The sequence below is a fragment of the Melanerpes formicivorus genome, unplaced genomic scaffold, assembly GCF_026170545.1.
Source record: "Melanerpes formicivorus ecotype bairdi unplaced genomic scaffold, bMelFor1.0.p_v2 SCAF_2713, whole genome shotgun sequence".
Classification (NCBI taxonomy): Eukaryota; Metazoa; Chordata; class Aves; order Piciformes; family Picidae; genus Melanerpes; species Melanerpes formicivorus.
The window spans coordinates 1-22,913 of NW_027145064.1; the positions used below are offsets into that span (position 1 = coordinate 1).

Genomic DNA, 22,913 nt, shown 5'->3' on the forward strand with positions numbered 1-22,913 from the left:
AAGGATCTCCACTCTCAAAACAAAAAAAACAACCCAATCAACCAAACCAAAAACCAACGAGCACAACTAACCAAACATAAAAACCTAACCCTCTCTTAAACAATGTTTTCCTGTGCTTATCAAAATGTAGTATTTAAAATAAATTTTCTAAAATGTCAGTCTCCCTTTCTATAAATTGAACCAGTTACTACTTGTCCTAAGATCTCCTAAGCTCAGCAGACACATGGAACAGCTAAGCACCATTCCCTTTAGAAGTCTTGCAATATTTAACAGGTTGCATTTCAGCCTCCTAAAGATGTTGTGGGTTTTTTTTTTTTAATAAGTCAAATAAACCCAGATATTTTAGTTTCTCATATTGTAATTTAGCAGTAGCAAAACCCCCTAACCTAAAGAGGTAGTAGAACTGCTTTTAAATTTGGGTTCCTTTTTAAGTATTATCTCTTGTACTAATTGTAATTAAAAACAGAAAAGGAAAAACAGTCTCAGTTTGTGACATTAACTTAGAATAATTACCTATATGTTTGGTTTGTTTCTCAAAATTTTGGAGTATATAATATTTCAGGAATAGTATTTTATGACATCAGATACTTTGTTTATTAAGGAAGAGAAAGTGTATTACCATCTAAGGCTTCTGTTTGTCAATCACTTTAATACAGGACAATATTGCCATGACATTAATTCAAACATGAATTAATATCTATAATGTGATACTAAAGTATAGAAGCATAGTGACTAAATGTAAGATTTTTTTCATAGCTTATCTGTTTGTGCAATAGGACAAAATCTGTTTTAAGAAGTATTTTATCTTATGCCATGGATTTTTTTTGATTCACAAAATGGTATACTGACATAGTTTCTGTGTGTTGGGTTCTTACTCTGATAACATGCATCTAACTAACTTCATACCACCTGCTGACAGACCTGACACAGCTGAAGAAGTGATAACTTGAACATGTTAAGAAAAACAACCAAACAAACAAAACCCAAAAAAAGATTACTGAAATTGCACATAAACATTAGCACTTTTTATATGACATCCTTTTTTAAATAGAAAATTAAATAAGCAACTTAATACCAATAAACCTATCCATATGTATCAGCAGAACATGGTTGACACTGCTGAGAACAAACTGATCCTAAATCCTTCATCATCATGATGATGTGGGGTCAGATTCAATCTGCTGATTTACAAGGAATATATTGAGGATGAATCCTGCAGTACTAAATACCCCTTAAGATACAAATGAGGCTTTATCCACCCTGGACCAACTGCTTGTGTGTTCTGTACACAAGTAATGTAGCTGTCCAAGCTATTGTGTTGTCATGTTAGTTAAAGCTAGGAATGAGGAATAAAACTATCAGAGCAGTTACCTTCCAGGCATCTCATTTATCATTGTAATGTAAACAAATCATTTCTTGTGTTTATTAATTGTTTTATTAAATATTTCCAATATCTAGCACGATCCCATTAGAACTTACTTGTAGTTTTTCATCATTCATGATACAAAATCATCTTGTAAATGCTGTCATATTCTACTTGCCATCAGATACTCCTATTATCAAATACACTGATTGTTAAATATTTTATTTTAAATATGCTTCCTGTTATTTCTGTATGCTGAAAAACAGTATAGGTGCACCAGGAAGAAGTGATGACATTTTCCAAGGAGAATATTTTCTATTACCATGCCCTTATTATATCCTTTAATTATTTCACATGTACCATTACTTTTATTATTAAGTGTAAATGATAGAAGTATTCATCATTTTATGTGTGCTTTAAAAATGAAAGCAATCCAGGCATGAAGTTGGTGTGGGTTTTTTCCTAAGCAATGCACACTTACCAGGACACTCCATTTTCCTTTGATTTTTTTGCAGAGGCAACTGCTTCTCTTATGCCTCCTATTAAAACAGGCTCTTGCCTGTCAATGGATGGGCGCCGACATGAGAACGAGGAGAGCTGGCACGATGGCTGCAGGGAGTGTTACTGCCACAACGGTCGGGAAATGTGTGCCTTGATCACCTGCCCTGTTCCTAATTGTGGCAACCCTACTATATATCCAGAGCAGTGTTGCCCATCGTGTCCAGGTAGCATGCTTTCTTCTATATGTTTTTTGTTATCAGGTTTCATTTCACATGTTTTGTCTTTCCAAATATGTGAAAATAATCTCATGCATCATTTAGCAATAGCTATATATAAAATACAAGTTTATATATATAATACAGATCTATAAGATGACATGATTAGTGGTCTTAATTAAGATCTGGTGTGAAAAATAGGAACTTTAAATATTTAAAGATAGACATGTTTGGGGTCCAAACATGTTAATCTTTAAAACAGAGTATTTGTAGTCTGTATTAGTTATAATAACAAATTTGTACCCATGTACAGTGTTGTCACCTATAACAGCAATTACTGCAGTAAGCCACAACATTTTCTCTTTTTTAATTTGAAGTGGGGTTTTATTAAAATTAATCTCCTGACCTATGTTTCACATCTCCTCAAAGGACTGCACATTTATACAGATGTCTTAAGTAATTGAACATTATGATTCTCTGTTCCGAGTGGAGGCTCCTCTGCCTCCAGCAGTAGGTTATGCTAATGCTTTAGGTGGAAAGATCAAGTACAATTAATCTTGCATTCCAAAACAGTTTTAATAATAAGCATTAATCTGAAAAGTATCTGTGAAAGATGTTAGGGTGGGGGTAGATTAATGCCTTCTGTCTTCAGATTGATTTCTACAGTGTTTTATATGCTGAATAGTTTAATTTTTAATACAAGTATCACTTTATTGGAAATCATGTTACAGGTAGGAACATCAAGACTTGTGCTACTTGTACTACTATGAATATCAAAAACAGTAAGAGACCACTGGCAAGATACAAGAAATTAGGAATTGTTCAAAATTCTTTGTAAAGAACAGGAAATTCCAGGGGCAAAATAAGCAGCCAGATCCTCTTTCTGAAAGTGACAGTGTATACTGTGTAGAACCTAAGATAACTGATCTCCTTAGGCAAATGGTGATCTCCCATCCAGTTCACACCGTGTTGTAACTGGAAAAACATAGTCCCCTGGAAGATGTGGGACTCCAAAAGGTCTGTCTGCCTTTCAGCCTTTCCCAGTTTGCACCACCCTTCTCTCCTCAAGCACTGTGACAAATCACACAGTGTCTGTGGTTCCACAGCCAGCCATGGTGTTGGTGTTGACACTGACTTCCATGGAGTCAGAGCTGTTTCAGTACCAACTAATTGCTGACGCACAAACTCTCAGCGCTTAGCATCTTAGTAATGACAGGCATTGATGACATTTTTATCTGAGGTTGAAGCACTAAGGGGTTATGCACATTATGGTAACCATCCTTGACTCTCTTGATTCTCTCCCATTATCAATTGTCTGGCTGGCCTAACAGGGAATTTAGACCCTGTAAGATTTTTAAAGTGAAATTTTGTTGTTTATCAGCTTGGAGTACGTTTGTTTTTGACACAGCCATCTGCTGTGTTGATCCATAGGTATCCCATCAGACACTATCATCTTTCCTTCTGTTCCCTACACATGCAAATCTATGTATCTTAAATAGTACAGCTCTCTCCCCTATGAAACCTCGCTGTGGGGGGAGGGGGAAGAGAGGGAGAAAGCTACTGCAAAGAAGATTGTTCTGCATATTGTTCCAGGAAGAGCAGTGTCACATTTTAGTCCCAGCTGACAAATAAGCACTTTGCTGCCACTTGCTCACTCCTCCCTGATTCTGGTGGGATGAGGAGGGGAATCAGGGGGAAAAAAACAAACAAAAAAATAAAGTAAAACTTGTGATTGAGATAAGGAAAGTCTAATAAATTTAATAAAACATAATAAAATAATAAATATGTAAAAATATAGCAAAAAGAGATAAAAGTAAAATCCATGAAAAGAAGTGATGCACAATGAAATTGTTCAGTGCTTGCTGATCAGTGCAGACGGTGCCTGAGCAGTGATTGTACTTACCCCAACCAACTCTTCCAGTTTGTCTACTGAGCATGAAATCCTATGGTATGGAGTATATCTTTAGCTAGTTCAGGTCAGCTACCCTGGCTGTGATCCCTCATGGCTTCTTGTGCACCTACATACTGGTAGACCACAGGAAAATGGAAAACCCTCAATGTAGGGTGAGTACTACTTAGCAACAACAAAACCAGCAGTGTGTTATCAACATTGTTCTCACAGAGAGATCTGGACTTCCTAAATCCAGAGCAAGTATATTCATCCTTCATTTTAGTAATTGTACTGATGGTAATATTTAGCAGTTACACTGTCTGATGAATATATTATTTTCTTTTTAGAAAATGACAGTTGTTGCTTGGAATTTCTATGTCACAGATTGGCTTGAGTGCCAAGAATGTGTTAAATTATCTTTGATTTATATTAAGTAGCATTTATTCGGACTGATTCTCAAATTATTTCTTGTTTGTATTTTTCCCATTTTCCATAAGATGCAGGTGACATAAAGTTCACAGAATAACAGAAACATTCAGGTTGGAAAAGACCCTCAGGATCACCAAGTCCAACCCAGAGCCCTGCTCTGCAGAGTTCACCCCTAAACCATGGCCCCAAGCACCACATCCAAACCACCTTTTAAACACATCTAGGCTTGGGGACTCCAGCACCTCCCTTGGCAGCACATTGCAATCCCTGACCAGTCTTGCCATGAAAAACATGTTTCCTAATGTCTAGCCTAAACGTACCCAGTTGTAGCTTGAAGCCATTCCCTCTTGTTCTGTTGCTAGTTGAAACACCTTCAGTAAAAATACATTTATAGCTTGCTTTGTTATTCCTAATATTTTCAACAATAACAGAAGTTACTCATCTTGGGTACTTCTGTTAATCATTAACATCACAGTTGATTCTTGCCTGTCTTCCAATTCTGTTTTTCCCAGATGAAATAATTGTGCAGAAGCCAGAGCTCACCAGCCCATCTATCTGTCATGCTCCTGGTGGGGAGTACTTTGTAGAAGGAGAGACTTGGAACATTGATTCTTGCACACAATGCACATGCCACAGTGGACGTGTCCTGTGTGAGACTGAAGTCTGTCCACCTCTTCTTTGTCAAAACCCCACCCGCACACAAGATTCCTGTTGTCCACAGTGCCCAGGTATGTACTGACAACCAGCTTTCATCAGAGTTCTTTCTTCATCTGAGATTATATGATGTGAATATTGAATGTTTCAGTATGTGTACAGTTGTTTGCTGTGGTACATTTAGCAGCTCGGAGTGCAAGTCTGCACTTCGAGGCAAAGGCAAAACTTGACTGTGTGCAAGAAATATATTGTATGAGTAATGGGGAATTGTGGCCCTGAAGTTTAAATGTCTTTGAAGGTAATCAAATAATATAAGGGTAGCATGAAAACCAGATCCTTAGTTGGAAGGTTTGTGAAATATGTACTGGCTCATTTATGGAAACATGCACAGTTAGAGAAGCTTTGAAAATAGAGTACTAGGCAGGTATCAGCTTGTTTCTCTTCCTTTCTACATGCCTTGGTTTCTATTAACCTTTTTATTACTATGATGTCTGTTTGAGATTTATTCTCAAAAGTACTTCTCTTTGCTTTTACTTTCACCTGGTATGATTTGAGATTGACTTGAAGGCAACTGAGTAATATCAAAGCATTCCAGCCCAGTGAGTCTGCCAAATTCCTCTCACATTGCCTTACGGTGTCAAGAAGGTAACAGGATTTGCTTTCCCCTGAGGAAAGATACGCAATAGTAAATGAACGTGAAATCCTATTTTATATAGCAAAGGGAGAGTTTATTGTTGTGGAAACTCAGTCCAAAGCTGTGAATTGTGTCACAGAATCACAGAATGTTAGAGATTGGAAGGGACCCTAAAAAATGATCTCATCCAAACCCCCTACCAGAGCAGGACCACCTAGAGTAGATCACACAGAAACATCCAGGCAGGTTTTGAATCTCTCCAGAAAGGGAGACTCCACAACCCCCCTGGAAAGCCTGTTCCAGTGTTCCGTCACCCTCACAATGAAAAAAATCTTTCCTCCTGTTTCCATGGAACTTCCCATGCCTTAGCTTCCACCTACTGCCCCTTGTCCTGTCACTGGGCATCGCTAAGCAGTGTCCTGACTCTATCTTCTTGGCACTCACCCTTTACATATTTATAAACATGAATGAGGTCCCCCCTCAGTCTCCTCCAAGCTAAAGAGCCTCAGCTCCCTCAGTCTCTCCTTGTAAGGAAGGTGTTCCACTCCATCATTTTTGTGGCTCTGTGCTGGACTCTTTTAAGCAGCTCCCTGTCCTTCTTGGGCTGAGTGGCCCAGAACTGGACATAATATTCCAGAAGTGGCCTCACCAGGGCAGAGTAGAGGGGGAGGAGATCCTCTCTTGACCTGCTAAACACAGCCCTTCTAATACACCCCAGAATGGCATTAGCCTTCTTGGCCACAAGAGCGCATTGCTGGCTCATTGTCAACCTCCCATCCACTAGGACCCCCAGGTCCTTTTCCCCTTCAGGTCAGTCCCCAACCTGTACTGATACATGGGGTTGTTCTTTCCCAAGTGCAAAACTATACACTTGCCCTTGTTGAATTTCATTCAATTTCTCCCTGCTTAACTCTCCAGCCTGTACAAGTCTTGCTGAATGCCAGCACAACCCTCCAGTGTGTCAGCCACTCCACCCAGTTTGGTATCATCAGCAAACTTGCTGACAGTGCACTCTGTACCCTCATCTAGGTTGTTGATGAATATATTGAATAATACTGGTCCCAGTACAGACCTGTGAGGGACTCCATTAGATACATGTCCCCAACTAGACTCTATCCTATTGATCACAACTCTGACTTCTTTCCTTCAACCCTTTCACATCCACCTCACTACCTGATCATCCAGACCACACTTCCTCAGTTTAGCTGCAAGGATGCTGTGGGGGACAATGTCAAATACTTTACTGAAATCAAGGTAAACCATATCCACTGCTCTACCATCATCTATCCACCTGATTATATCCTCATAAAAGGCTATCAGGTTGGTCAAACATGACTTTCCCCTGGTAAAACCATGTTAACTGCTCCTAATGACCCTCTTGTCCTTGATATGCCTAAGGACAGCACCAAGGATAAGATGCTCCATTATGTTTCCGGGGATGGAGGTGAGGCTGACAGGTCTATAGTTACCTGGGTCCTCCTTCTTACACTTTTTGAAGATTGGAGTGACATTGGCCTTCCTCCAGTCCCCAGGCACCTCTCCTGTCCACCATGACTTACTGAAGACAGTGGAGACTCGTCTGGCAATGACCTCTGACAGCTCCCTCAGCACCCATGGGTGCGTCCCATCAGGACCTATGGATTTATGGATGTCCAGATGACTTAACTGTTCCTTAACCCAGTCCTTATCAACCAAGGAAGTCTCCTCCTTTGTCTTGTCTTCCTCTGGGACATTAGCGGTCTGGGGCTCCTGAGGACAGTCTCCAGCAGTATAGATGGAGACAAAGCAGGCATTCAGTAACTCCGCTTTCTTGGTGTCCTGTCACCAAGGCACCCACCTCATTCAGCAGTGGGCCTACATTGCCTCTAGTGTTAGTTTTTCCTCCAGTGTATTCAAAGAAGTCCTTTGACCATCCTTGCAAGGTTGAATTCCAAGGAGGCCTTAGCTGTGTGCATTGGTGTACAGACAGCATTGGGTGTGAGCTGAGTGCACCAATTCTACCCTGTTGGGGGGGAGGCCTTCTGGTCTTCATTAATACTGAAACACTGCCCCACTGGTGCAAGCCCAGCAACAACCCCATCCCTCTTCAATTCTAGTTTAAAGCTCTATGAATGAGCCCTGCTAGTTCTAGTCCTAGAATCCTTTTCCCCCTGTGAGTTAAGCCTTTCCCACATGCTACCATTGGTCCTGGTGTCCTATGAAACCAACCATAATCAAAGAGTCTTCTGAGAACAGTCATACTCCACCCAAGTGGCCAGCCCCTCCTTCCATGATCTGTAGACGGACGATACATCCTCCCTCACATAAAGAGCAACTCCATCGCCTCACTTTGTTGACCTGTCTTTCCTAAAAAGGACATAGCCATCCATGACCACGTTCCAGTCATGTGAGCTGTCCCACTATGTCTCTGTAATTGCCACCAGATCATAACCCCTTGACTACACATGGATTTCTAACACCTCCTGCTTATTACCCATTCAGCGTGCATTGGTGTACAGGCATTGCAGGGAGCAAGCTGAGCATGCCAATTCTGCCCTGGGGGTGTGGGAGGCCACCTGGTCTTCATTAATACAGGACCACTGCCCCACTGGTGCAAACCCAGCTACAACCGCATCCCCCTTCAAGTCTAGTTTAAAGCTCTATGAATGAGCCCTGTGAACTCAGAAAACACTTGTCTTTACTAAAAATAAAATCTAGAAATCTTACTTCAGAGGGAAAAAAAGCTTTGCTGTTTTTTCTACAGTATATTTGTTGTGTTTTCAGTGGGGTTCTTTTTACAAAATATTTTCAGTTAAAAAAAGGTTGAGAGAGTTCTCTTTACTTCCATTTGTCTCATTATAAATAATAGTAAACATTTGCTTAGCTTCAAAATACCATTTGGAAGAGCAGATCTTTCCTCACTACCTACATAATGTACTTAGTCTCTTTAACTTACACAGCTAGATTGAGAACCTGTTCTGAGTGCCCTTATGAATACTTTTTCTACTTCTCCTTTTCTTATGTTCCCTGCACGTAACCATCATATTTCTTGACCCACAATGTCTGTGAAGATACAGCTTCAATGCAGAAATAGATCTCCCCCTTGTGCAGGCATGAGAAATAAGACAGAACCACAGGCATCAAGCTGAAGCCTGAAGAAGTTCAATTTGTTTCTCAACAACTTTTAAGTAGCTTGTGGTGGTGAGAGAAGGCCTAGCTCTCCCTCCCCCACAAAGAAAGAAACCACAGCTAGCTCAGTCAGAGAAGCAAAGGGTAAAATCTATATTTACAAGCAAGATGAAATGCAGGTTATATATATACACAATATACAATATTTACAATATATACAGAAATACACAGCAAAGAAAGTAATACAGAACAAAACTCCCTCCTCTGGACAGAGGAGGGTTCCACCCTGTACCCCCTCTCTCCTACCTCCCTTTTTTCCCAAAAAGGGCTAGAGAGAGAGAAAAGGTAATTAATAAGGATGAAATTTTGTTAGGCCTCAAAGCGCATGCAGGGATTAGTTTTCTTATCTCAAGGTTCACTCCGGCTAGTTGCTCAGAAGCAGACAGGCTGGAAAGGCAGAACAGACTGGAACAGAGACAGACTCAAACTGAACTAAAAGTTGCATTTCACCTATCTACCAATGAAATTTGTTTAGACCTAGCTTTGTTTTCAAAATATTCAGCCAGTGTTCCAGCACTGTCCCTTTCTTAAAGGCACAGCCTAAAACGGTCACATAGCTGATACAAGTCCACTAGTGAAGGCAATAGCAGCATAAAATGTTTTCACTTTGTATCATTCAAGGATTTGAACTGACATGGCAGAAGCTAGGATTCAAGTTTTAGATTTAACATTTATTCTCTTTAATTTAAGGTGAATTCCTATTTACCATTCAGTTCAGAGCTTTGTGATGGGCAGCTTCTGTTGGTGATTGCTTTTTCACTTTGCTTTCCTGTTTTCTTTTTCTTTTCTTTTTTGAAAACTCAATAAAGGCCTACATAAATTTTATTCTAGAGCACGTCATAAGATCCTCAGTACATGAAAGGACCAAAAAGGCATAAGGTTCTGTCCTAATTCTTCTAAAGTAGTGAGCCAATGTGTTACAATTCCATTATGTTCTTCAACAGTGAACCCTTTGTGGAGGAAATATGAAAGTTCATTATTGTAAGTTAAGTAATTTAATCTGTTTATATTTACAGATGAGCCTCTTCATCCCTCTTCATCAAGCAATGAGACCATGCCCAGATATTGCAAAAATGATGAAGGAGATATTTTTCTGACGGCTGAGTCCTGGAAGCCCAACGTCTGCACTAGCTGTATTTGCATGGATGGTGTGATTAGATGCTACTCTGAGTCTTGCCCACCAGTATCCTGTGAAAGACCTGTTTTGAGAAAGGGACAATGTTGTCCTTACTGTATTGGTAAGCAAATAAAAATAGTGGATAAACTACTGTTCCCTTCTTGGGAATAAGAAAAGTTTTATATGCAAATTAAAAGGTTTTCCCTGTTTCAGGGAGATGCAACTTGTACCTTCAGTTGAACTGGAGAGTGAAATCTGCATAGGCAGGTTTTTGATGGTCTCTTCTCCCAGGCAACCAGCACCAGAACAAGAGGACACAGTCTCAAGCTGCACCAGGGGAGGTTTAGGCTGGATGTTAGGAAGAAATTCTAAACAGAGAGAGTGATTGACTGCCTGGGGAGGTGGTGGAGTCACCGTCATTGGAGGTGTTTAGGAGGAGACTTGATAGGGTGCTTGGTTGCATGGTTTAGTTGATTAGGTGGGTTGGATAATAGGTTGGACGCGATGATCTTGGTCTCTTCCAACCTGGTTTATTCTATTCTATTTGTGTTTTTGAGGTAAAAGTGCTCAATACTAAAATCTATAGAAATTTGAGGGCCATGCACTGGTTTTGAATTTGGAGTTCAAGTAAGTGATAGATGCTGTCAATTAAAAATGCCTAGAAATTTTCATGAAATTACAGATTTTAGTATTGCTGATCGCTTTCCCATTGTATATTGGAGTATGTTTTTTATAGATGACTTCTCTGTGAGTTCACAGTAAGGTTGTAGAATGGAAGCTGCTGATAGAGAATTGTCTAATGAACTTGTAGCATTCTTGGAAAGCATTCAGAGCCTACTAAATGAATTCAATATAAAGCAATATTCAAAAAAATTTACAGGCTTTAAGTAATGTTAATTCAATATGTGAATTGTGTTGCCCATCTTTCTTCATCAGAAAGATGTCAGAAAATTTATGAAGTCCTTTCAGATAAGTACCATTGATGTAGCTTTCAAAATCTTTAATCCATTGCAAATAAAATACCTTTAATAATAGATACTAGTTTTAAAGGATATGCAAGGAATTCCGTCAAAAAATGCTTGGGAAAAAACCCTACTTAGATTACTGATGAGGACACTGTTGTCCTGTATTACTACCATTTCTCACATGATTTGCATACAAAATGGGGAGATTTTAAACTTGCTTTGACAACTGCTCTTCTGCTCTTGAACGTGTCTAGAGAAGGGCAATGATCATGTGGCTCAGTTGGTAGCGCATAAGACCCTTAATGGGAAGGTCGTGAGTTCAAGCCTGCAGTGGGCAGTAGTGTCCTCCCTACTCTAGTCATGAGGTCTGTGCTGACAGGTTGGACTCCATGATCTTTGAGGTCTCTTCCAACCTTAGTGATACTGAAAGATACTGAAAATGAGGCTAGTGAGAAGCCTTGAGCACAAGCCCTAAGAGGAGAGGCTGAGGGAACTGGGATTGTTTAGCCTGGAGAAGAGGAGTTTCAGAGGAGACCTTATTGCTGTCTACAACTACCTGAAGGGTGGTTGTAGCCAGGAGGGGGTTGGTCTCTTCTCCCAGGCACAGGGAGGAGGACACAGTCTCAAGCTGCACCAGGAGAGGTTTAGGCTCAAGGTGAGGAGAAAGTTCGTCACAGAGAGTCGTTAGCCATTGGAATGGGCTGCCCAGGGAGGTGCTGGAGTCACCATCCCTGGAGGTGTTCAAAAAGGGATTGGACGTGGCACTTGGTGCCATGGTTTAGTAGTCATGAGGTGTTGGGTAACGGGTTGGACTTGATGATCTTTGAGGTCTTTTCCAACCTTATTGATTCTATGATTCTTCCAGTGATTGGTTTGTAGCCATAAAGATCATTTTAATCCAAAATATATTTAAATTTAAGAGAATACAGAGTCTATACAAGGTTGGGCAAACAAACCGGTAGTCAGAACATGAATCAGTACTGTTCTGAAGAATTGTTTAGGTAGAGGAAGGGATGCATCACAAGGACTAGCAACATGAGCTACAAAAATCTTTAGAACTTTGTGTCTACACCTTGTATGTCAGGTTTCCAGCTATATGCACACACAGCATGTAGGTACAACTTTAATTTACTTTGAACCCCATGTAGTTGTGCAATATTACAAATACTTAAATGTGTGAGCTGTAAAAACTTAATTGGCTTTTTAGTAGCAACTGCTTGCTCAGAAGTAGAAAATACAGAAGCTAGTTTTTTAATTAGTGCTTATACATGAAGACTTTCTATGATTATATGTTTCATTAATCCAAGCTGTACTATGTTGTCAGTATGTTTTGTAGTCTAAATAACTGAAATTCATGGAAACTTACTTTTATTAATGGCGTCTATGAACTATATACTTGTAAGAGGAGTAAGGTCATGCACTTAGTTTTTGTCTTCCTGGTTCTTACTGTTTTCGTTTCTTGAGAACCATGAGACACATCTTCAGAAACACGTTCTTCCTTATTATTTTCATAGTTGATAAAGTGTTTAGTAGGCAAACTCTGGAAACAAGCCCTCCTCATTTATTGGAATTTCAAAAATTACATAATTTTAGCACTATATTTAATTATTCTTCTTTCTGGATCCAGATCTGGTTTATGGTTTAACAAATTCAACCTAGATTCATACTCAAAATTTGACTGCCTTGGATGTTTGTTGTTTGTCTGAATTCTCAAATTCATTTTATGTATTTATTATTATTTTTTTGTGCAAAGTAAGATTAAATTTGAAAAATTCTTTTTTCTACTCTAGAACAGATAAAGGAATATATTTTTGAACAGAGAGAAGGTTAGTTTTCTGCAGAAGGCAGAGCAACAACTGATTGTTTACCAGATTAAATTGATTTACTGGTGCAGCTAGAGGAAATTTGTGAGAAGACAGGTAGAGATAGACACAGTATTCTGAATTGCTTTTTTGTAGTTTAGTTTCTTACTGCAAGTCTCTCATTTCCACTGTCCTTTAGCACTTGTTGCTGTTGCAGCCTTCATCTTCATCCTGTAGTTATACTTGCATAGAGATGGACACTAAAATGGGAGATACACAACCAGATAATACTTTTGTAGGAGTTAAAAGTTTTCCCTTGAGGTTCAAAATCACTGCTAATGTGATTTTACTCTTGTTCATTCTTCTAGAAAAAAAAAATTACTATATGAATTTGTGATGTCATCTTTATAAACTGCAACAGCCTGAGCACAGAGTACTCAACTTTAGATCTGCATAGGTAACGAGCACTAGAGGACGAGGACTGCTCAAGCTGTGTTCCTTGCCCTCTCCCAAGCTATACCTCCTTTCTGGCCAACACAGGGTTATCTGGCTCTATATGCCAACATGCACAGCATCTATGAAAGAAGTTAACACAATTTCTGCAGCTTGCAGCCACCTTTTCCTCCCACTCTTCCTTTACCATGCCCACATCATATTCACCTACAAAATCTTCTCCTTGGAGAGGCTGGTACCCACACTTACAACTCTGAGATGGTCATACCAAGGAATTCTGGAACATTTGCACTTCTCAGATATTTCCATTAGTATTTTCACAATAGGACTTATTGCTGGTCTCCAGCAGATCTGTCCAGATCTGTTAACACTCGTCTGCTGACTCCTAACCTTGTTGTTCTGGATGATGCCACTCTGTTATGTTGTCAACTAATTAAAATTTGTATTGATGGCCATATTATTCAATAAGGCTTTTTATTTATATTTGGGAAGTACTTCTGACATATTTTTATATATAATCTGTGTGAATCTTAAACTAATATTTCTCTGGCAGTTTAAGATGTTATTTAGTGACTTCATTTTTGTTAACTCGTGCATATGCTTACTCTGCAAACTCATGCCATCAGCAGGTTTCGTCATAATAACTTCTGTGGGAAAAAAGGTAGCAAGAAGCTAAGATGAAAATGAGGTGCACTTAGCTTTTGGAGGTTCTGCTGTGTAGTTTTACTTTGATTATCTATAAAGTGCTATAGCAGCAAAAAACATGCTAGGCTAAGCAATTCATGACTGTCTTCTCAGAGAAATAGAAGGTACACTGCAATCACCTAAAAGGCTTGCATAGGATACAGCATTAAAAGAAGATGTACTGAATGCTTAGGCAAAAAGTGTAACACTGATTCTGAGTGTTTTCCTAAGACCTACTTGTTTCATCAAGTCTGAGTCCTTGTTACATGATATGTCAAAATCTGTCTGAGAGCTTATTCAGTTTTACAGCTCTCAATCTTTAGGAAAGCGTTCTTGTTTCCAAGGGTTAAGATCACACCAACTTCCAATGTATATAATACTAACCATGAGAAAATGTACTGAATTTGGTTATTGCCCTTTTCCTGTGATTTTTCCCTTGATACAGGGAATGATCAGATCTCCTTTCAATCTGTTTTATCATAATACTCTAACCACCTTAGTTATGTCACCTAAGAGTTGCTTTATTCTTTTTGGCATTCTACCTAATCTTTTTTTTTCAGGTACTCCAAACTGAGTTCATCTTTCTTGATCATTGGAAATCAGAAATGTAATTTTTTCTTTGTTAAATAGCATTTACTGGGAAGTGAGGAGGAGGAGGAGGAATAGTTGGCAATCTCAAACAGTCAAGAATTTTAAAAAATTGAGGTTTTCTTAATTTTTACAGCACTTTTTGTATGATCATTTCATGTTCCAATTATCTGTGCTATGTCTTTTTCATGAAGAAAATAAGAAGCAGCCCATGCTAATTTTGTACTTCACAAAGAAGTAGATATGACACTTTATTAACAAAGATTTTTCTGGAAGATGTAGACAGGTTCTTCTAACTGTAGCTGTAATTTCTTTGTAGCTATTGTTTTCCTTCTGTTTGGGTAATTGACAATTACAGTGTTCATGCTATTCTGTTTTCCTTCAACAGAAGATACAGTTCCAAAGAAAGTGGTCTGCCACTTCAATGGAAAAACATACGCAGATGAGGAGCGCTGGGACATTGACAGCTGCACACACTGCTACTGCCTGCAAGGTCAGACTCTCTGCTCCACTGTCAGCTGCCCACCCCTCCCTTGTGCTGAACCCATCAACGTGGAGGGAAGCTGCTGTCCCATGTGTCCAGGTAATGTGATGTGACAACCTAGATGACTATAATGCTGCTTTTCCAGGACTGATAACAAGTAGAGGGTTTATATTTGAGTTTTGAATCTCAGTCCATGTTTGAAGAGTATCAAGAAGATAACAGATGTTTAGACTTCAGGAAAATGAGCACTTTTAACACGTGAGCATATTCTGCAAATACATAGTTTGGACTTTACTTATTGTGAGAACTGTGAACTCAAAAGTCAGTTGCTTACCCTTGGTCTGTCCCTTCACAAGGTTATGGAAACACATTGACTTAAAAATAATATGACATTTTCCTAGCTATAGACATGAGACATAAGAATTGCAACCAGTTTTTAATGCTAGTCCTGCTATACTACTGCAGGAGTTTGCTCATCTTGTTCAGTCAGTTGTTGACTACTTCCAACAGGACAACCAGGGAAATGCAGCAGTAGCCCTGCTTGCAGTTCTGTGTTAAGGATTTAAAAAATAAAAAAAAGGCAAAGAAACCAGCAGTGACAGCTCACATATCATCTGGGAAGAAGTAGTCTTCCCTTGGTAATTTTTGTTGTTTAATATCACAAAGGAATGAGACTGTAGTAAATTCCGTATTCTGAAATGATATTTTCAAAAGCCAATTTGTCCGTATGGACACATGTCATCCCATTCACCTGAGAGTAATAATAATGGCAGCAGGCATCTACCCCATATGAACCAGGTTTTGAAACAAAATTTCAGGACAGTAATTGTGAAAATTCTAAATAAATGAAAGGATTCATATGAAAAAGCAGTACAGATAACCAAGTATATTTCCTGAATTAGAGCAACTCTGGGAAGTTAAGCAGCCTGTACTTTGTGAAACACATTTATCTCATTTCACAGAGATGTATGTTCCTGAACCTACTAATATCCCCATTGAGAAGACAAATCATCGAGGAGACATTGAGCTAGAAGTACCAAACTGGCCAACACCCAGTGAAAATGACATTATCCATATTCACAGAGGTAAGATCTGATACAAAATGGGCTACCTTAGATATGTGTTCACTCCCCAGATTTTAATGCATGTACATGTCCTATTTGGGCACCATCTTTATAATGTTTCAAACAGGTGTTTATCTGAGAATATTCATCTGTGCAGAACTCTTGCGTGGATTTTGCTTTGAGTACAGATGAATCAGTCTATGAAATTATATTTATTCAATTTGGTCTTATTATCATTCATCTCAGCATGGAAGAAACATCTGTGTTAGTTTAGTATACAGTTCTGTAAAGTTAAGAACGTGATAAAATAATGAATGAGAAGTGATTCTGCAGCATCTTCTGACAGCAGACTAGAAAGTGGGCTGTTGTCAGGCCACTGGAATTGCTAGACCTTTATTTGATCGACTTGCATTCTTATATTGATAAACAAAACCAGGAAAATATGTATCACAACTTAAGATACAACATAGACAAATGTCAGAGTTAAACACATCTGGTGACACAAAGCTAATAAAGTCCTCTAAGGATATAAATCCCTCTTGTTTAAAACTCTGCTGAAGTCTTTATTCCAGGATAGGGGAAAAGCTCTATGTGGCACAGCAGTTGTTAATATCTTCTAAGTGAAAGACTACCTAAACTTGTGTTTTTATTATTTCAAAGTATAAGGACAATTTCATACAATACTGTTTGGAGGAAGATTACGTGAAATGTAACTGCTTTACAAAACACAAGCATACATTTTTATCACAGTATCACCAAGGTTGGAAGAGACCTCAAAGACCATCAAGTCCAACCTGTCACCACAGACCTCATGACTAGACCATGGCACCAAGTGCCACGTCCAATCCCCTCTTGAACACCTCCAGGGATGGTGACTCCACCACCTCCATGAGCAGCCCATTCCAATGGCGAACAACTCCCTCAGTGAAGAACTTTCTCCTCACCTCGAGCCTAAACTTCCCCTGAATTAGAGCATTTTTATTTCTCACAGGCATTAGTAGCTGGCTGCAACTATCCTGTCTGTGGGTTATAAACACACTGCAAATTGTGTGGGAATGTTGTATATATCATTGAAAATCACCATTCTCTGCAATTGCATGCAAAACTTGCTGCTGTCTGGTACAGTGCGAGCAGTCTGTTTTCACAGACTGAGTGGTGCAAGAGTTGTAATATGTTCTCAACAAATGAGAGAGTGAACACATCATAATTATCTTCCTACTCGGGGAAAAAAAGGGTGGGGGGGGAAAGATTTTCATCCTAAGACTTCCAGATTTGCCTCAGCATACATACATTTCTTTACAAGTGGGAATTTGATTGTGGTCAGGTGAGATGATGTGAATGCAGCTGAGCTAAGAGGTTATCGTCAGACTTGCTTGTTATTGTGCTTTAGATTTCATCTGATTTCCTCTCTTTTTGATGGCCTTTTCACAACTAATATAGTCACTGTATTAGATACTAGCTAATTCTAATTTATATAAATAAGATGACATTTCAGGAGAGAAAGTCAAAATTCATACAAGTGACAAGATCCACAACTGAGACTTTCATAATTACATTTTTCTTTATGGTGAAGGCCCATGTATAATTACAAACAAATGCTCACATTTGCCTTGCAGACATGAATCATCTCCAGGGAGAATACAGAAGTGGCAGTGGACCACACCCCAGTGAAGATGCGTCAGTCAGCTCTGTTGCCTTGGTGACAATTCCAATCATGATAGCGCTGTTACTGATCATCATTCTTCTGCTCATCAATCAGAAAAAGCAGTGGATTCCAGTGTCCTGCTACAAAGCTCCAACAAAGGTGCCACGTTTATGTCTTATTTCCAGGCCTTAACTTTTTAGAAAATATATTAACTAGACTATTGTGTAGTATGCAACTGAGTTCACATCATATGAACTCCAATTACTTTCTCCCTGTATCTTAAACCATTTTCTGCCAGTCAGTCTGTTGGTATATATTTAGTTTCCTTAATGATTTTATATCAAATTAAAACATTTCTTGCTCCATATATTAATGAGTTGTCATTAGATACCAATCTCAGAAAAAAAATAAACCTAAAAGTCCAACTCTGTACATGTGTAGGCAAATACAGGCAGTTATCTGCAGTCAAACTTTTAAAAGAATATTTTTCTTAACTTTTATCCCCTTTAAAAGTCTTGTTGAACATCATGTACTGTATGTGCTAATAGCATTTATTGCATTTTCTGATAAGTGCATCATATGGTTCTGGGATTGCTATTTTAAAAGAGATCTCATGAAAAATCTACCAATTAAGCACTCTGAGACTACCCAAAAAATGGAAGAAGCAGATAACTTGGAAACAAACAGCGAAAAGGGCATTATTTTGTTAGGATTCGTAGTTCCATCGGCAGACTAAGCCTTTACTCCATATTCAAATGCCATTTATATCAGTTCCCCAATAGCCCCCCAAGCACTTCAAGTGGTGAAACATCATTTTTTTCAGTGTCATAAAAAAGCATCTGGTTTCTTCAACCAAATGTCACTTGTTAGTTTCTCCTGTTCTTTGCTGGGTGACAGGTAGCTCCTAGCAATATGTTTTGGCAGGCTATTCTTTCTGTTCACAATAGTCCAGCTATTTAATAAAGAACAAATCAACAACTGTAGTTTAATCATATCAATACCGAAGGAAAGATGACAGAAAAGATGTTTAAAATTACAGAAGGACTGCTCATGCTTAGCCCTGATTCCATGAATATCAGTGAACCCAAGATCTTCTTTGTGAATCCAGTCTAGAGACTCTGGAACAGCCAGATGTAAAACATTTTAAAATCATGGTTTGTAGTTAATAGCTGGGTGAAAAAATAACCAACACTTTGTGTGATGCATCTATGAATGTAGATTTTTTTGTAATAAAAACCTCTTCTGATTTTCTGATTTTTGTTGGAAAAAGAAGCTACATAAGTGGAAAGCAGAATTTTTAAGAGTTGTAGTCCACTTGTATGCTTATAGTTTGAGCATGCATGTACAGTATCACTAACTTTGTATGTATCCATAGAGTATGCTTACTGCCTGTCCTCCTTCATGCTTAGCCCATAAATATTTGAAGTAGTATGCACCCAATGTTGTTTCACCGCCTTCTCAGCTGCAGAATTTTTAGGTTGAAGGATGCTCAGAGGAATAGCAGGACTGGAAAGAAGTTTACATAGCCTAGCGCTTTCTTTGAGCAGTGTTTTATGTGCATTCAAACATGTAGATCATTATATACTCAAAACATCACTCATTCACATTTGTGTAAAATGAAATTGCCTATTTCACACTTAAAAGCAGGGACAACTCTACCGAGTGCCACATCAACACTGGCACCTCCACAATAACAGCTTTGCAAGGATGTAGGGTCTTGCAAATAAAAAGTGGATGAATTCCTAATTGTGGAAGTAATACATAGTATCATAGAATCATTTAGGTTGGAAAAGACCTTTGAGATCATCAACTGTTAACCTAGTACTGTTGAGTCCACCACTAGACACCTCAGAAGGGAATACAGAAGGACACCATAGGACACCCCATGCCAGGATTAACTATAAAAGCAGAAATCTCTCCCATCCTCTTAGTGGATCTGCAATCAGGAACAAAACATTGTTGAAAATTATCAACAAGAAAAATAGGCTGTTGAAGTCCTGGAAACAAACTGCTGCACATCAGGGCAACAAAGTTAAGCCCTTGTGTAGTGCTAGACTACTGGAATATGAGAATACCAGAGCTTCATTCAGAAGATGTAAAATGGCGATTCATAAGAGAGTGTTTGTCTGGTTTTGGCCTGGCATAAGCCTTTACCAAACTGAAGAGAATTCCAGACTCCTTCATTGCTGATTTGATTTTGCATTGTGCTTAAGGATTTGAACCACAAAGACTTTTTTTTTTTTAATTGATTCAATATTCCCTTTCTGTTTTAACAGCCTTCTTGCTTAAACAATCAGCTGGTGTATGTGGACTGCAAGAAAGGTACCATGGTCCAGGTGGACAGTTCTCAGAGGATGCTAAGAATTGCGGACCCAGATTCAAGATACAGTGGATTTTACAGCATGCAGAAACAGAACAACCTACAGGCAGATAATTTCTATCAAACAGTTTGAAGAATTGCACCCTTACCAAGGATTTAAGAGAGAGAGAGAGAGAGAGAGACTAAGTCTGCTATTAAAGTAAAACTAGAATTGTGCACTTGCTTAGTGGATTGTATTGGATTTGTGACTACATGTACAGCTCTAAGACCTTACTGGGATGAGCTCTGACTCCTGCAATGTGCCAGAAAAAGCATTCCCACTTTTCCTTGAGATAACTGACCAAGTGTTTTCTTAGAACCAAAGTTTTAAAACTTGTTAAGATGTATTTGCTTGTAACATAGCTATAGAGGTTTTTTGGGAGGGGGAATCAGGGGCTAGGGGTAGGCAATGAGGTAAAAGGAACCTTCCAATAAGAAAAGCTGGTCAGCCTTGGCTGGGGAAGAAATAAATAAAGAATAATGCTGAGCAGCAGGATACTGGGTTTTCTTGTTGCTCTGAAATTGCATCTGTGGCAGCAAAGTCTAACCCCAGGTGAAAAAAAAAATAAAACTTAAAAAGTCTGATGTTTTTTTCAGCTGTTGCTACAGTAATATACTCCTAGAACAGAGTATGTCACATCACAGGTGTGGTGTAGCTGCAAGTATTTTTCTATATCATGAGAAGCTGCAGTAGTTAATGAAATAGCAAGAAAAAGGTTGTAGCAGAAAATAAAGGGTGGGTTTATTAAGGATGTGTAAAATTATACCTTGTGCTGCTTTTTGATTTTATTTTTGTTTTCTTCAAAGCTGATTGGCTAGATTAGCCAGACTTTGGCAGAGTTAGCAAAAGACTGAGGCCTAAGTAATTCCTGATATGAGCACTGGATCTTTTGACAGCAGTACTGAAGGAAGGAAAAGTCAAGAAAACACCATGCAGTTCCAGGGGCTTTTGTTTGTTCGTTTTGTCTGTTGTGGTTTTGTTTTGTTATTTTATATCAGTCTCTGGTTGTTCATACAGGAGAAGGAAAAACATTTTTGTTGGACAAAGCTCTTGCTTACAAGAGAGTAAAACAAATACTGTTTTAAGGTTGGTTTTATTTCTGTTGATGTTCTTATTTACTGGTATGCAGATTTAGAAATTACTTCCATGCTAGGAAGCTGCTTAATTTTAATTGTATATTACTCAAGCACCTTTTTTGAAGCTCAGAAAAAAAAAATAAAAGGAGATCATGCTTCTTTAAACTTTAGCATTATAGGAATATTTATGTAAATATAATTATGCTAAAAACAACAAAAAGTATTTGTATGTTTGTGTACATATATGTATATACAAATGCATGTAGATACACTTATGTATATCTGCATGCAAGTGTATATACATTATACATATATACTGTATATATGAAATACTATGTATACAGTATATATTTTTTTCTATTTTTTTTTTCTTGTTGAATGTATTTTTATCTGAGAGAGATTTTACCCAGAGCAGAAACAGATAAATAGGCATTCCATATCAATGCTTAATCATTTGTGAGTTTAGGAAAAAGAAAAGAGCATCTCATTCTACCTACAGTTTGATTTGATCTGATTCGATTTCATTTGATTTGAAAGTGTTTGTGTGTGTGTGTGTGTGTGTGCACTCTTGTGTTTGCGTGTGTACAGTATGTGCACGATTATAGCAGTAAGCGTTGCTCTTGCTACTTGCTACATTTCAGGGTGTTTCTTATTTTTCTTTTCCTGCTTAGCCTTAAAAAGGCTTTTTAATGAATGCATTGGCTAGAGACACTGATGACAATATACATGCAGCACTAATCAGCTCCACAGAATAACATCAGCTCCTGGATTTTCTTTTTTTGTCTTTTTTTTTGTCTTTTTTTTCTTCTTTTTTTTTCCTTTTTTTTTTTTTTTTTTTTTCTCCAAACAATTGTTTGAAACAACTACTGGAATATTGTCCACATTAAGCTGGAAGTTTGTTGTAGCTTGCCTCATTTATAACTCTGACTGTATAATACAATGTTAACTTTCCAAACAGGTCTTGGCACTTTTATACTAATTACCCATTTGTGCATTGCCTTTTTTTCTTTTACAAATGCTTGTCATAAGAGACACAGATACCCAGTATGCTTAATGTGAAAAGAAAATGTATTTTTTGTAAAGGAACTCTCAAGTATTGTTGTAAATACTTGGTCAGAGGTTGCTGAACTTTAAAACTGAAAAAAAAAAAACTAATTTATTATTATAATGACCTAATTTATTAATCTGAAGATTAACCATTTTTTTGTTGTTGTTTTAGAATATCAAAAAGGTGTTCTAGCTGTTTGCATCACAGAAAAAAAAAAAAAAAAAGGTGTATCATTAAGGGTCAACATTTTTTCTGCTTATATAACTACAGTTTTCAACCACCAATAAGAAAAAATGTAGTCTCCCCTGTGTTTTATATTAAACCTGATATTGAAACAGAGATGTTTCTGTCCAGTTACTACAAAGATTTTGTCAAGACAAAACATCCGGTCGTTGCATAAGAGTAAGCGGTCTTTAACCAGAATTTGTAAATGCTTGCTTTTGTTTTACAATCAAGGCCATATTCTGAGAAATACTAGCAGGATATAGGACATGGTGTAAAATGTTTTTTATTATTATTATTTTATTATTATTATTATTATTTTAAAGATATGATTTATCCTATGTGCTGTATCCATTACACTCTTTTTACTTTGGTTCCTGTTGTGCTCTTGTAAGAGAAATGCAGATATAATTTTCTGAAAAATAGATGCATATGTGGCACTCGGAGTGCGCTGCGGTTCAGCAGATTGCTTGTTTACTTTTTTAACTGTAAGGCGGTTTCTTGTAATTTGGCTCTTGGCAGCACAATAAAACAAAAAAATTTAAACCTA

At 38.1% G+C, this 22,913-nt stretch overlaps 1 protein-coding gene across 1 annotated transcript; it reads left to right on the top strand.

Moving 5' to 3' along the window:
• Positions 1 to 1,885: 1,885 nt before the first annotated feature.
• LOC137461623 (cysteine-rich motor neuron 1 protein-like) lies at positions 1,886 to 22,913 on the top strand. Its single transcript, XM_068171300.1, has 7 exons — positions 1,886 to 2,088; positions 4,912 to 5,127; positions 9,872 to 10,093; positions 14,853 to 15,047; positions 15,911 to 16,033; positions 17,629 to 17,816; positions 19,934 to 22,913. Exons 1-7 carry the CDS (start codon positions 1,896 to 1,898, stop codon positions 20,108 to 20,110), a joined length of 1,314 nt encoding a protein of 437 aa, XP_068027401.1. The 5' UTR covers positions 1,886 to 1,895; the 3' UTR covers positions 20,111 to 22,913.

Excerpts from the sequence above, each read along its gene's own strand:
- LOC137461623 (XM_068171300.1), top strand. The coding sequence starts at position 1,896 with ATGCCTCCTATTAAAACAGGCTCTTGCCTGTCAATGGATGGGCGCCGA. Across the intron at positions 10,094-14,852 it reads ATGTTGTCCTTACTGTATTG|AAGATACAGTTCCAAAGAAA; the intron begins GTAAGCAAATAA and ends TTCCTTCAACAG. Across the intron at positions 16,034-17,628 it reads CATTATCCATATTCACAGAG|ACATGAATCATCTCCAGGGA; the intron begins GTAAGATCTGAT and ends TTTGCCTTGCAG.